The 14,425-nt window shown below is 43.4% G+C and overlaps 1 protein-coding gene across 1 annotated transcript in view; it reads left to right on the forward strand.

The window, feature by feature from the left end:
* Window positions 1–14,425, forward strand: part of PLXNB2 (plexin B2) — a gene marked incomplete in the record, with an annotated part of 671,705 nt that overhangs the window by 638,063 nt on the left and 19,217 nt on the right. The window contains 2 exon segments of the mRNA XM_044087338.1: window positions 7,865–7,940; window positions 8,470–8,544. Coding sequence (XP_043943273.1) covers window positions 7,865–7,940; window positions 8,470–8,544 — 151 coding nt within the window.

A 14,425-nucleotide genomic window follows, 5' to 3' on the forward strand; every position in this document is an offset into this window, starting at 1 on the left:
GATACTGGATCCCCTTAGAATGACACAAGATACTTAGCCAGTTGTTGAAATTTGTCATTTTCTGCTTGTACTGTGGTATCATTCTTAGTGATGGTAGAATGCTGCTCAGGGCTAGCTTCATACCAGCCTGAGTTACATAATCTGAGAGCTCCTCTATGTCTCTCTTCATGTAGTTCAGGGAGGTACATCTCCGGTCGTTCACACCCACATGTACAGAGACAGAGTTATATTTATACCTGTTGTTGAGGGACCTGAGTGCATGCGTTGTGGCACATCCTAGCATCTGACAGGGAGCTAGCTGACTTTTTCCTTATTCAACCTAGTGAGTGGGACATCGGTGTGACTCTCTATTGCGTTACCTATGACTAGTGCATTGGGCATGCTGTTTTTCCTTAGGGGCTTTGGTTGAGTGGCAGACTCTTTAGGAGAGTTATGTGTCTCATGATTAGTGTTGGGTTGTGGTGGCCAAGTGGGTTTCTGCCTTGGAGGTCTCGGCTGTTTGGGTAGATTTTTATTGAGAGCCTCCACGAAGGTGGGTGTGTGGTTTGGGTTTTTATGTGAAGGCAGTGCTGGTGTGCATGTTCCATGTGGTGTGGTGCAAGTGTTGACCTTCTCCTCTTGGCCAGCTATTCCGGTCTTGGCTGGAGAGTGCGTAGCTTCCAATTTGGATATATAAGTGCATCTCTCACAAGTCTGAGTGTCGGGAGGTAAGAGGGGAGGGGTGTCTGTGTACACGAGGCAGTTGCTACATTGCCTCAGGATGCCCAAGTTCACCAGGTTAATAGGAGAAAGTACAGGGAACTGACCTTTAGACATGCCTGGAGGGGTGGGCATTGAAAATAAGTACTGGAACTGTTATCTTTCAGACATGGGGTAAGGGTGTCATTTCAACAGTGGCAGTCATCTAGAGCCAAAGGTTACACAGCCGGATGGCTAGCCCTGCTGGGGTTGTTCTTCCATATCACCAACCCACACACAAAGTCACATCTGTGGCCAATTTAGTGTGTACAATGCACCTACTTCATGCCTTTGGAATGTGAGTGGAAATTTGAGCACCCAAAGGAAATCCGTGCGAACCCAGGGAGGACATGCTGGCTCTGCACAGAAGGCATCCCAGCTGAGAACTACGGAATCTCTTGTGAGGTGACAGTACTATCCACTGTGCCACAGTGCTGCCCATAATATAAATTACATAATTCCGTACACTGCCAGTGTGAAATTGCATGGGCATAGTTAACAGTTTGAAACTTCAAGTTGGTTAAGACGGGAATGCTTATCTAAACTTGAGTAGTATGACACAGTTTTTTTTTTTCGCGAGTTCTTTCTTATTAATATGGTTTACTGCATTTAGACCCCAAAACATTTTCTTCAAACACTTAATGTATGTATTAAGTGGGTTAGTGAACTAGTTCAATACAAATGCTTTTGAGCCATACTCTTCAGTACTTGAGTGTGTGCAAATCTGCTGTAGATGTTCTTCGTGTTTCACTGTTGCAGTCATCACACTTGGGTTATCTGCCTGCAGGTAGCCCTCAGCTGGCCCGAATACCAGAGTTTTGGGATTTCTGCATCGGATGCTCTCACCTCTTCCATGATGTCAGGGGTATAAAACATGCAACCGACGCCATTACATCAGCTTTTCTTGCCGCACGAGAGCCCGAAGCAGAAGCAGTTCGCAAGTGCCGGTCAGCCGCTACCTGAAATTTTCATAGTTCGAGTTTCAAACCTGAAGTCTTCTAAAGCTAGGTACCCCATTGGGGATCCTTTTTTTCTTGCTCTAACCGATGTCAGAAAAAGTTAACAATTGTCTTGCCTGTGGAAAGCAAATACCTCACAGAAATTTTCATTCTTACTGCATCACCTGTTTAGGCCCAGACCACGACGTTCATCGCTGTTGGTTTTGTGCCTTGTTTAATGCCCAAACTATTCATCGTCGGGCTATCTTTGTCGCTAATTTCTTTTGCTCTCGTTCTCCGTATTACGAAATGGCTTTGATAAGCCATCCGACTACTGAAAAAAACGTAAAGATAAAGACAGAGACAGACCACATGTGCTGGTACTTTGTGAGGCACCTTCACAGCCCCTGATACCCACTTCTACAGATTCACAGGCCTCTGCTGAGACCCATTCAAAGTCTGGCATGCCACGAAATGCTTCTTCAACTATGGAACCTGTGGATGTCTCTACCTCGGATGGGTCTGGAGCTGCTGTGCAGGCACCGGCTTCTAAGGGTGTATTCCAACCTTCTGATGTTCATATTAAACCAACATCTTCGATTTTGACTAAAACTACTGAGTTTCTCAGGCCCAGAGTTCGCACTATGCCTAGGAACCCGACAACCAAAGCACAGTCTCAAGCTCCCATGCCACTGAAACAAATGCTTAGAATGGCTTAAGACCTTATTACTTTAATTAGGGGAAGCCAGCCTTCCCCCTCTAAAAGACAAATAATTGATTTTCCTTCTGATTCTACAGACCATGAGTCTGATGACTGTGACCGCTGTGATTACCAGGACATACCCTTATCTACCTATGAGGACTCAGATGCAGAGGATTCCATTCCCTCTGCCACCCCCCAGAGGACTTTTCTTTTGGCGAAACCTTGTATATACCCTAAGAGAGCATTTCCACTGGGAATGCCAGGACTACCCACAATCCAAAAAGAGACTCAGAGAATTTTTAGACTTGCCTCAGCATAGGCCTCTAGTATACCTCCTGTCCTGGATATTGTAGATGATGTCTTCATGGAATCCAGTCTTACTCCTGATACTTTACCACCAGCTCCTAGAAAGCCTAACAGGTACTACAGAGTACCTGACTCACACAAACTTCTCTTTAAGAATCCTACTGCAGATCCAGAGACCATTTCCCAGGGACCTAAAGGTATTAAGGCTACTACAGCCAAAAACCCTACCCCTTCGGACAGGGATTCTAGAGCTTTAAACAGATGGGGTAAGAAGGTATATACCTGTGCAACTCTTGCCATCAGGGCTTTAAATTTTCAGTTTCACATGTTGAAGTACCAGTAGCATATTATGGAACTAATTAAACAGAAAATGTTGTTGCTTCCAGATTGTGCAGAAAATAAAGATTTACAATAGTTGATGCATTCTGCAAACCAAGTTAGTAAACATACTTTGCAGTGTGGTTTTGATGCCTTAGAAGCATCTTGCAGGGCTGCTGTCACTGGGTCTGTACTGAGAAGGCATGCTTGGCTGAAGGAGCAAATCTTGCCAGACCATGTCAAAGCAAAATTAATAGATGCTCCATTAAACCAGGAACGTTTGTTTGGCACAAAAGCAGAAGTAGTTCTTAAAAAGATGGAGGAAAAAGCTAAATCTATGCAAACTGTTGAAGATTTCTTACAGGTACAGCCACCTAGAATTCAATAGGCTTTGGCCTTCTAAAAACTGGTCCTTTCCAGTCTCTCCCAAGCCTTCTCAGTCCAAACCCAGGGGTAACAGACCACCAAGACTATAGTCTCAGGGTATGCAGACATCTAAGCAATGGAGTGCTCCCACCTCAAAAACAGAGTGTGATAAGCCACCCCCTTATGGAAAAAGTTCACAGTGACTTGTCTATCATCCTTCTCAGCCATGCCCAAGTACTTGCAACCCTAGGAGGAAAACTCGCCCTGCATGCAAAAAACTGGATGTCAGTTACTCAGGATCGATGGATCCTAAACATTGTATCCCAGGCATACAGATTCTACTTCCACTCACTGACAACTCCAAGTGGTTTGCCAGACCTTCCTCCAAACCAGTGGGCAGAAGCTCAAAAGCAAATACTTTCTCTTCTCAGTATCATGGCTATTCAACCTGTTACAGTAGAGCAAAGGGGACATGGTTTCTACTCCAAACTGTTCTGCTGTCCAGAAAAGAGAGCTCATGGCACTCTATCCTGGATCTGTCCATTCCAACACCTCCCTGGTGGTCCCAAAATTCAAAATGCTTACACTACAACAGCTGCTTCCTATGCTAGCCAAGGACTCCTGGCTAGTCACCCTAGACTTAAAAGATGCTTATCTGCACATCCCCATAAGGGAATCTTGCAGGAAAGATGTACATTTCAGGGTAGGCTCTAAGCACCATCAGTTCTCTGGACTTCCTTTTGGCTTATCTACTGCACCCAGGATATTCACAAAGTGCCTGGCTCCAGCCATTACATGCTGCAGGCAGAGAAGTATTCAAATTTACCCATACTTGGACGATTGCCTGATTCAGCCGGACAGTCAGGAATTGCTACTTCAGCACCTGGCATTTGTAAGAGACTTCTAACCTCTCTGGGGTACACCATCAATGAAAAGAAATCACATCTGGTGCCCAGCCAAACTATTGTATTCCTGGGAGCAAGCTTGAACACAACTTCCCAGATGGCATTCCTCACTCCAGAAAAGCAGGTTCAGCACGACTTCCCAGATGGCATTCCTCACTCCCAGATTGCAGTCCTCACTCCAGAAAAGCAGGTTCATTGGACAAACTACTTCAAACTAATGGCCACCAAACCCAGCAAGAAAAATACTGCAAGTCCTGAGGTTCATGGCCTCCTGCATCCTACTAATTCCATATCCAAGACTGCATATGAGGAAACTTCAATGGTACTTAAAAAGTCTCTGGTGTCAACACTCTCAGAACTTGGAAACACTGATTCCTATAATTCCTTGTCTGAGGGCAGAGTTCATTTGGTGGTCAGAGCCTTGCAACCACAACAAGGAACTTCCTTTCACTCAACCCCTCGCCCAAACCCTGACAACAGCCCCATCAGACTTTGCATGGGTGGCTCACATGGCAGGCAAACGCATTCAAGGCAAATGGAGCCCAGGACAAATTCAACTGCATATCAATCAAAAAGAAATGTTAGCCATACACAATGCTCTGATAGCCTTCAAATACCTTATCCTTCCAGGACAATTCTTGATAAAGACAGACAACAACACAGCTATGTGGTATGTAAACAAGCAGGGGGGAACTCATTCCTACCCACTCTACAGATTAGCCATGGCCCTGTGGAACACAGCCTTGAGCTACCAAGTGCACCTGCAAGCTCAGTTCCTGCCAGTCAAACAAAATTCACTGGCAGATGACTTGAGCAGAAATCTACTGGACCCATACGAGTGGAAACTGGAACCCAACTCATTCAAACTTCTAATTCACAGGTGGGGGATACCAGAGGTGGACCTCTTTGTCTCCCCCAAAAAACAACAATTGAGCAAATTTTGCACCAGAAATCCCCACAGCCAAGCATGGCAAGTGGATGCCCTATCCTTTACATGGGAAAACCTCTCAATTTTTGCCTCTGCCCCTCCTCTCAAAAGTACTACTCAAGATCAAGCAGGACAGACCAAGGACAATCCTTATTGCACCAGACTGGCCATGCCAGCACTGGTACCGACTCCTATGCAGTCTGACAGCAGTGCCACCCTGCACCTACATCAGACCCCCTCCCTGCTGTCCCAGGAGGGGGAACAGATTTTGCATCCTCAGCTGCAAACACTGAACCTTGCAGCCTGGCTTATTCCCTGAACACACCACCAGCAGCTCTCAGCAACCAGGAGCCAGACGTCATCCTTGAGGCCAGAAGGCCTAGTACTAGGAAATCCTATTCAGAAAAGTGGAAAAGATACTGTTCTTGGAGCCAGTCTCTAGGAAAGGCCATAGCCGTACCCACCTTATCTTAAATACTAGATTACCTAGCAGAGCTGCTCCACAAAGGCTTTTCCTTCTCATCAATTAAGATTCATGCCTCGGCCATCTCAGTTCATTACAATACGGAACCACCTCTCTTTTCTCACCCTCTGATAAAACAGTTCCTGAGAGGAGCTAACAATTTAAGACCCCTGAGGAGAGCTCCCACCCCTGTCTAAGATCTTAACTTTGTACTAGAGAAGCCCACACTTCCCCCTTTTGAACCTACTGCTACAGCAGAGTTAAAATTCCTCTCTTGGAAAACAGCCTTACTTCTAGCCATCACTTCAGCATGAAGAGTGTCTGAGCTACAGGCACTAATGGCTGTGGAACCCTTCATTATTTTCCAGGCTGACAGAGTCTCCCTCAGGACTAACCCATCATTTATGCCCAAGGTGGTATCCAGTGTGGCTTTAAACCAATCCATCCATTTACCAACTTTTTTCCCCAATTCTCAGAATAAAGGGGAGAGAATCCTGCACTCCTTGGACGTGTACAGACAGCTCAGGTTCTACCTTGACAGGACTAAGCCTTTCAGAAAATCTGACCTGCTGCTAGTCGGCTTTGCTACAGGGGCAGAGAGGGCAAGGCCACAAACCATTTCCAAATGGATAGCACACTGCATCCATTTCTGCTACAAACACCATGGAAAACCTACCGCACAGGGGATCAGAAACTCATTCCACTAGGGCTACCTCAACTTCTACAGCATTTCTCAGGGTAGTCCCTACCAGAGACATCCTGGCAGCTGCAACCTGGAGTTCTGTACACACCTTCACCAAGCGTTACCACTTACCTGTCTTTTCTAAATCCAGAGCTGGATTTGCCACAGCAGTCTTGCAATGCCTGCTAGCCAGCCCTAATACTTTTTGACCGCCTCCACCCTTCCTCAGCTTTGGGAATCAACCCGCGTGTGATGACTGCAACAGTGAAACATGAAGAACATAGTACAGTTGTGTACACTTACCATAAATGCAGATGTTCGAGTGTATTCACTGTTGCAGTCCTTACCCGCCCTCCAGCCCCCTGATTTTTCTAGATTTTCTACCTATCCTCTCTTTGGCCATATTTTATGGCTATGGTATTTACTTTTTACTGGAGGCGTTCCACACCATGTAATTGCTTCCTGTTTTGGGGTCTCCTGACATCTGGGGCAAGAAAAAATTTATGTAATGGCATCAGCTGCATGTTTTATACCCCTGATGTCATGGAAGAGGTGACAGCGTCCGACGCTGAAATCCCAAGACTCTGATATTCGGGCCGACTGAGGTCTACCCTCAGGCAGATAACCCAAGTGTGATGACTGCAACAGTGAATACACTCAAACATCTACATTTATGGTAAGTGTACACAACTGTACTTTTTGCTGCTACTTGCGTCCCATAAAGTCCTCGAACACAGAGTGGTCAGGCTTTACTGTGTCTACTGTAATCTGTGGTGTCCATGGCTATGCTGTGGTTTCCGATTTTTAGGAATTCCATAGCTTTTCACTTATGTAAACTTGATAGGAAGTCAGTTCAAGTTAGTATGAGATTTGGACTTAAACTTTTCCTTACTACAAGTGACTTAATTTAATATTTATTCTAGATGAGCCGTTTTGCAGAGTTGCATACGCTGATCTACTTATCTTTAATGGAAAATATTAGTTCATGATACTAGCTTTTGTTTGGCCTGGGGTGAGTTTGATGGTTTTAGAAGTGTAAATTTTACAAAGTTCTAATCTTTAAGTTTCTCAGTAACTTGTATGACAGAGCAGATCACTTTTTCACTAGATAGTGTTCCTTAATCACTCCTGGAAAGCAGAACTTGTGCCTAGATGGCTTTTAAATAGTTGAATAAAATAAAAAAAAATCAGCATTGCAGAAATGGATTACTGCAGTTGATTTGATGCACGTAGTGTAGCATAAACAGTGTGCGCACATATTTAGTATTTTTTTCAATACTGTCATTATTTGTGCATTTCAGTTTATAGTACATCTTTAGCACTTAACTGAAATGCAGAGTAGCCAGCCCTGATCAGACTGGCCATTTTTTCAGTTAACATACAAGCTGTACACATCAATGATTTAGAAACATGTAAAGTTAACTATAAAATTACAAACTAAGAAATAGATCATTTGAGGCTGTTAAACATCAGTCTGTCATCTTTCTGTTTATAAAAAAAGAAATTCTCTCTTCCAGCTACTACAGAGGAATCCGACAGATGGTACAAGTAAGCGATCAAGACATGAATACACATTTAGCCGAGGTGTCTCGGGTGAGTATAAACATTACTGCAACAAATCCTTATTATATTTATTCAGTTTTAACCATTTCTGCTTCAGTGTAATAATAATAACAGGGGTCGCACTGCAGTAACAGCTTTCCTTCTTGGATCAAATTATTGGTCCATGAAGTGCTAAGGCTGTGTGGTGTCTGTCTGTCAGTAACTGCCTGCACCCATTTCAAAACTGGCATTGGTGTGTGGTGTAGTACAAAATGATGAAAGCCAGTATCTGGCAGCACAAAGCATCCTCAATATGCATTTTAACAGGTGGGCTACATCTCTCATACCAGCTGTTGAATTATTTATGAAAACGAAGTTCAGATTTACTGATTGATATAAGCTTTTCAGTGGCATCTGATAGGCTTTTGACCGGGGCGATATTGTAGTGCGTTCGAAGAGCTGGAAGATGTTAAATAATATGATGTTGTTTGGTGTTAAATAATATGATGTCGTTTGATGTGCTTGATTTTTGATTCTTTGGATGAAGGAGCTTTAATAGTGTTGTACTTTTATTTTTCAGGCCCATACAGAGTCATTAAATACACTTGTCTCACTATATCAGCTTTACCAATATGCCAGCAAATACTATGATGCGGTAAGTTTTGTATGTCATGACAGTTGAGTTTTCTGTAACAAGACCATTATAAGCTACTTTCTTTTGGACTGTGTCAGTTATCAACCATTTCTTCCTGTTTTGGGGGAATGAGCTCAGGTGATATTTAATAACATTTTCTGTGGTAGTGTCTGGTTTAGGTGCCTGTTAATGCTTACTTGGCTGTACGATACTTACTTCTTTCCAACAATTCAGTGGATCTTCCTCATCAGAGAGTCTGTGTTACAGGAATACGCATCATTGGCTTCTTTATAGATTCATAGGTAGGTACTAGGCTTTCAGCCCAAGGGCCAACGTAAGCCTAACCAACAAGGTTCACTGGCTTACGCCACCCAAGAAAGTTATTTTCCTGTGCCAATGTCGAGCAGAGACACAGAAGTGATCCCTGGGGTGTATTTCTTGTTTCCCATCCACTCATCAAGATTTTTCTTGAAGAGTGCTAATGAAGAACTTTGCTTGACATAGATGGGTAGCCTATTCCAGAGTATGGGAAGTCTCTGGGACAGGAATCTATCCCTCCAGCATGTCCAGTTTATTGTGGTGACAAGATTTAGGTCCCTAGAGCATGTAGCTCCAAGGGATTGGGATTTCTTTAGGTGTAGCATGTCCAACAGCTCTGGGTTTGACATAGCTTTATATGTTAGGCAGAGATCACCTTGGAGTAGGTGATATGCTACGGAGTAAAGCTGGAGTTTTTTTGAGATGGTCAGTGTAGGGCATTTGTTTGAGGCCAGTAATCCTCTTTGTGAGGTACTTCTGTGGCCTTTCCAGTTGCTGCAGATGTCTTGTGAGGTACATTCCAAAAGGGGTGTTTTACTCTTTAATGGGTCTAATGAGTGTCGAGTAGAGGGGAACAATGACCTCTCTTTTCCTGGATGAGAACCCTTTTTATGATGAGGTGTGCCACGTAGAAGGACTTCCTGACTACTGTGGCGATGTGACTATCGAAGGAGAGACTACTGTTTACCTGGATCCCAAGGTCTCTTATCACACATTCGGTGTTAAGTAGACTGCTGCCTATGTGATAGTTCATGGGTACAGAGTTTTTACCAAAGGGGATGACACTGCACTTTTTGGCATTGAGCCTGAGGCCATGGCTCTGACACCAGGCATCTGTCTCAGCGAGGCCCTTCTGTAGGATGTCCACATCATTTGGGGGCTTGACTATGGCTCCTAGTTTGCAGTCATCTGTGAACTTCGTTAGCCATAGGCCTTCTGTGTTAGCCTGTACTTCAGAGAAGTAGATACTAAATAGGAGAGGTCCCAGGACTGAACCCTGTGGTACTCCACTTGTCACTGGTTTGAGGTCAGGTTTGGAGTCTGCAACTTTTACAGTGTGGGTTCTGTCAGTGAGCCAGTTGGCAAACCCATCTTGTGACATAGGGATTTATACCTAGTTTAGTAAGTTTAGCTATAATTTCAGAATGGGGGATGGTGTCAAAAGCCTTGGCAAGATCAGGATAGGCTGTGTGAACCACCTTACCCTCATCTACGGCTTTGCTGACTGCCTCAAAGAAGTTGATCAGGTTCAGCAGGCATGATCTGCCTTTCACAAACCCGAACTGGGTGGAATCTAGAGTTTGGAGGTTACCACTGTCTTTGTTTATGAGTTCCATGATGATACATTCCATGACCTTGCAGACCAGGCTCGTCAGGCTAATAAGACAATAGTTCCTGGGATCAGTGGTGGCTCTCCCTTTGTGGAGTGGGATAACTGTTGCTGTGCGCCATTCAGTGGGCACAAAGCCTGATGCGAGGCTATTATTGAACATGGTGCTTGGGTGGGGAGCCAGTTCATTCTGAAGTTCATGTAAAACACAGCCTGGGATGTTGTCTGGTCCCATGGATGCTGTGTTTTTGGCTTTAGACAGTGCAGCTTTTACCGCCGTAGTTGTGATTACAGGGACTCTGCATTCTTCCAATATAGATATGAGCCCTTTAGGGGATGGGGGGGTAAAGTTAGCACTGAACTTATTTGCCAGGATGTTGGCAATATCAGTTGGCTCTGTAATTTTCGTGCTGTTGTGCTGTAACTCAGAGCAGATCTGGGTGTTGCCATCAAGATTCTTGACATAGCTATAGAATGCTTTGTGGTTGTCCTTAGAGTTAATGGTTTTCGTAGCTAACTTTGGAGGATCTTATAAGGGATCTCAGCTTCTTACTGAGGCTGACCAGGCAGCTCCTCCACTCATGGGATTTTACTGTCTTTTGCAACAGTTTCTTCCTTCTGTTGTACAGTTTGTTTATGGCAGGGGACTACCAGATTGACTTCCTTTTTTGGAGGATAGTGTCTTGGTTCTGTTTGGGATAGCATGATCCATGCACTGGTGTAAGTGTTTATAAAGTGCATTTGTGTAGGATTCAGCAGTTGCAACTGTATTGTCCATCTTCATGAGTGTCATGAAGTTCACCACTTCTGTCTTACGAAGCATGAAGTTGGCTTTGTAGAAATTTTTTACTGTGGTTTCCTTAATTGGGGGGTGGGGGCGGGATGTGGATATCAAGGGTGATTAGCAGCTTATGGTCGGATCGGACCAACGAGGAGTTGACTTCAGGTGTGTAACACCGGTCACTCATGTTGGTAATGACTAGGTCTAGGACATTGTTGCAGTAATGTGCACCCCTTTCCCATGTGCTGTCTTCCCCTGTCAGTGTTATATTGCTAGATATTTCACCTGCTGCCTGTGGATGTGTGGCACGCTGTGGTCTCTGACAGGGCCTCTGTGTATGTCATTCTGCTGTGTTGTTCATATTTCAGTGGCTCTCACTGCTGCAGGTTCAGCTTCTGTGATGGCAGGTATTTGTTGCATTTCAGTGGAAGTAGGAGCAGCAGTAGCATTGGTAGCGGGGTTCTAGCCAACAGCCATATGGTAGTCAAACTAGCAAACAGCCATATGGTAGTTAAACTAGCCAACAGCCATATGGTAGTTAAACTAGCCAACAGCCATATGGTAGTTAAACTAGCCAACAGCCATATGGTAGTCAAACTAGCCAACAGCCATATGGTAGTTAAACTAGCCAACAGCCATATGGTAGTCAAACTGGCAAACAGCCATATGGTAGTCAAACTAGCAGACAGCCATATGGTAGTTAAACTAGCCAACAGCCATGGTAGTTAAACTAGCCAACAGCCATATGGTAGTTAAACTAGCCAACAGCCATATGGCAGTATTCCCTTTTAAACTAAGCCATCAGCAATAGATTAAATGTTACTATAGCAAAGTAATTAGTCTCAAAGGCATTAGCCAACCCTTAAGTCACGTGTTATGGAGATTAACTTTGTATATATTACTATAAAACAACCCATTCTCGGGCATTTGAAATTGAAAAATGAAATTCTATACTTGAAGTAAAAAGAGACGTACTTTGAAAATTAAGTATACATGTGTGCATTTTTCACATAGAAGCACAAGCTAAAATGTTTAAATAGATGACATGAAAAAAAAAGCTAACCTATCTGGTCTTACTGTTACTACCATTAGTTGGAAATGCACTACTGTCTGTCTACCATTAACTTTTTGTAATCTAGCAGCTGTAGCACACTGACATAGAGAATTTATGCACCGGTGCCTTTGGCTAGCAGAATGTCTCCTTCCTGTCCATAAACTCCTCAAAACATGCACCAGGAATTAAGCAAAGACTTCAACCTGACGACTGAACAGCTGAACTGAACTGTGTTGCCTAAAGCAAGGGTCATTTGAAGTCTGGAATGGTGTCTTGAAATTAGGCATCACTAAAAAAAATATAGTTGTTGAAGTCCTTTTTAGAAATACTTTGATAGTCCATATGTCTTGTTTCATTTAGAATTTAAATCTAATCTTCCTGTGTATGGTGTATTCCAGCACTGTAGTCCTATCTTATGTCATCATAGACTTTGGCAGTAAGTGTCAGACTTTGGGGGGGGGGGGGGGGGCAAGTCTCTGTTAATGTGCATGCCTGTTTTGAAATCAGTTTCACTTCTAGGGCTCAATACATTTTGCAGGAGGAAAAATGTATAATGCCTTATAGTTTTACACATTTAAAAACGTTACATGATTTACTGGAAAAGCAATTCTAAGTTTCATAGGCATTTACATTTCCCATCTTTGCTGAAATGTGCATTTTTATACATCTTTACTTTCATTTTTTAAAAACAATTGCATTCTTCTTTGCTTAGCTTGAGTTCTACATTTCTCCTTATCTTTTAGATATGAAGCAAGTTTACTTGAGAAACCACCAAGAAACAAAGCTTGGCTAGAGGATGCATCCTTACAACTCCACTGCTTAATTGCTTGTTTTGAAAGGCCATCTGACTGTGTGACACCATGCCTATGCTGCCATGCTTGGGTAGCCTTACCTACTGCATGAAGTTTTTGAATCTGGGTAGTCGGTAGCTGCTGTGAAAGCACTGCCTCATCTATGGACTGACCCTCATGTAAAAGATCTGTTACCAGATTCTCCACCTCCACACATTTCTTCTTGTAACCTACTCCATATTCTGAGTAACAATGACTCTCTGTCATGGAAGGTTTACGTCATGTTACCGTGGTAGAATGCGCTTCTGCTTCCTGCCTGGTAACTGTACCATGTAATCAACATGACTTCTGGTAACTGTACCATGTAATTAACATTACTTCTGGTAACTGTACCATGTAATTAACATGACTTCTGGTAACTGTACCATGTAATTAACATTACATCACCTTCCTCACAGTAATGAGAGGTTCTACCTATGCTGCCTAAAGCTCATTTTGTGAAACAGGAGTAAACACTATTAACCTTAATGTCTGAGTGCAGGTTCTTATCTTTGTAGCAGTTAGGTCACACTGGACGTCTTGATATTGTTGTGCCAACCCCATAAGATCCATAAGCCTGGTGCTAAAATTTAGGACATGTTCTAAAATTAACTCCTTATGAGAATCACATTTACCCACTTGTTCATATTGAATTAAGCCTAGGAGCTCCCTTACCCTGTAAGTTAAATAAAGTGGTGAAAATCCTATGAAGTCTTGGGACAGTTTAATCCACACAAAAAGAAAATTGGATAGATAAATGTCCCACTCAGACTTAAACTTTTGCAGGACTCTTTCAGTGTGGTATTGAGTAGAGAAACCTCTCCACCATACCATCTGCTTGTGGGTGGTACAGGCAGTTTTTAACTGCTTTACCTCCCAGTTCTTCCGCAAACAGGTCAGCAAGCCTGTGGTGATTTGCTGGCTGGTATTTAAGACCTGTATGTTTTCATTAGTCTTTGTAGAGGTAACTGTTCCTCCCTCCCTGTTACTCTGGCTTAATGCAGTTTTGTTGTTATGCTAATGTATGTATTTGTGGTATGCCCTATCATGATGCAACACCCCCCCCCCCTTAAAGACCGAGTCTGTGTTGTGTGATAAATCTGTTCTAATTTCTCTGTAGTTATTACTCTGCTGTCTGTCTGGGACGCGGGAGTTAACTTTCTCACGTTTTACTATTGCTTGGCTTGCTGTACTTTCCGTAGCTCCAGATTGTCTGGTGGATGGTGTGGGCCATGGTCCACTTTTCACTACCACTCCCACAGTTACCTCCATCCCTCTTACCAACCCTGTTCTTTCTCCATTTGAGAGGTGCTTCATTCTTTGATCTGGATTTTAGGCTTTTGTGTTGCGTATTTGAAACATAAAGGTCAGTGCTGAATCTGTGCACTTTTCTCTGTTGATTTTCTGGTTTATTCCTGGTCTTCTCACTAGCCCTGTTTCAGTTCCAGTAGCAATCATCTTCTTTATACCTGACATTTAGTTCAGTCTTTTGGCATTAATGGAGTTTCAATCTCAACCCCTTTTCTCAGTGCTGATGCCTTCCATGTTATGACCCTAGTCACCAGATGCTTTCTTTTCTTGACTCCTTG

This window comes from Protopterus annectens, chromosome 11.part0 (genome assembly GCF_019279795.1).
Source record: "Protopterus annectens isolate FY-2018-M chromosome 11.part0, PAN1.0, whole genome shotgun sequence".
Classification (NCBI taxonomy): Eukaryota; Metazoa; Chordata; order Ceratodontiformes; family Protopteridae; genus Protopterus; species Protopterus annectens.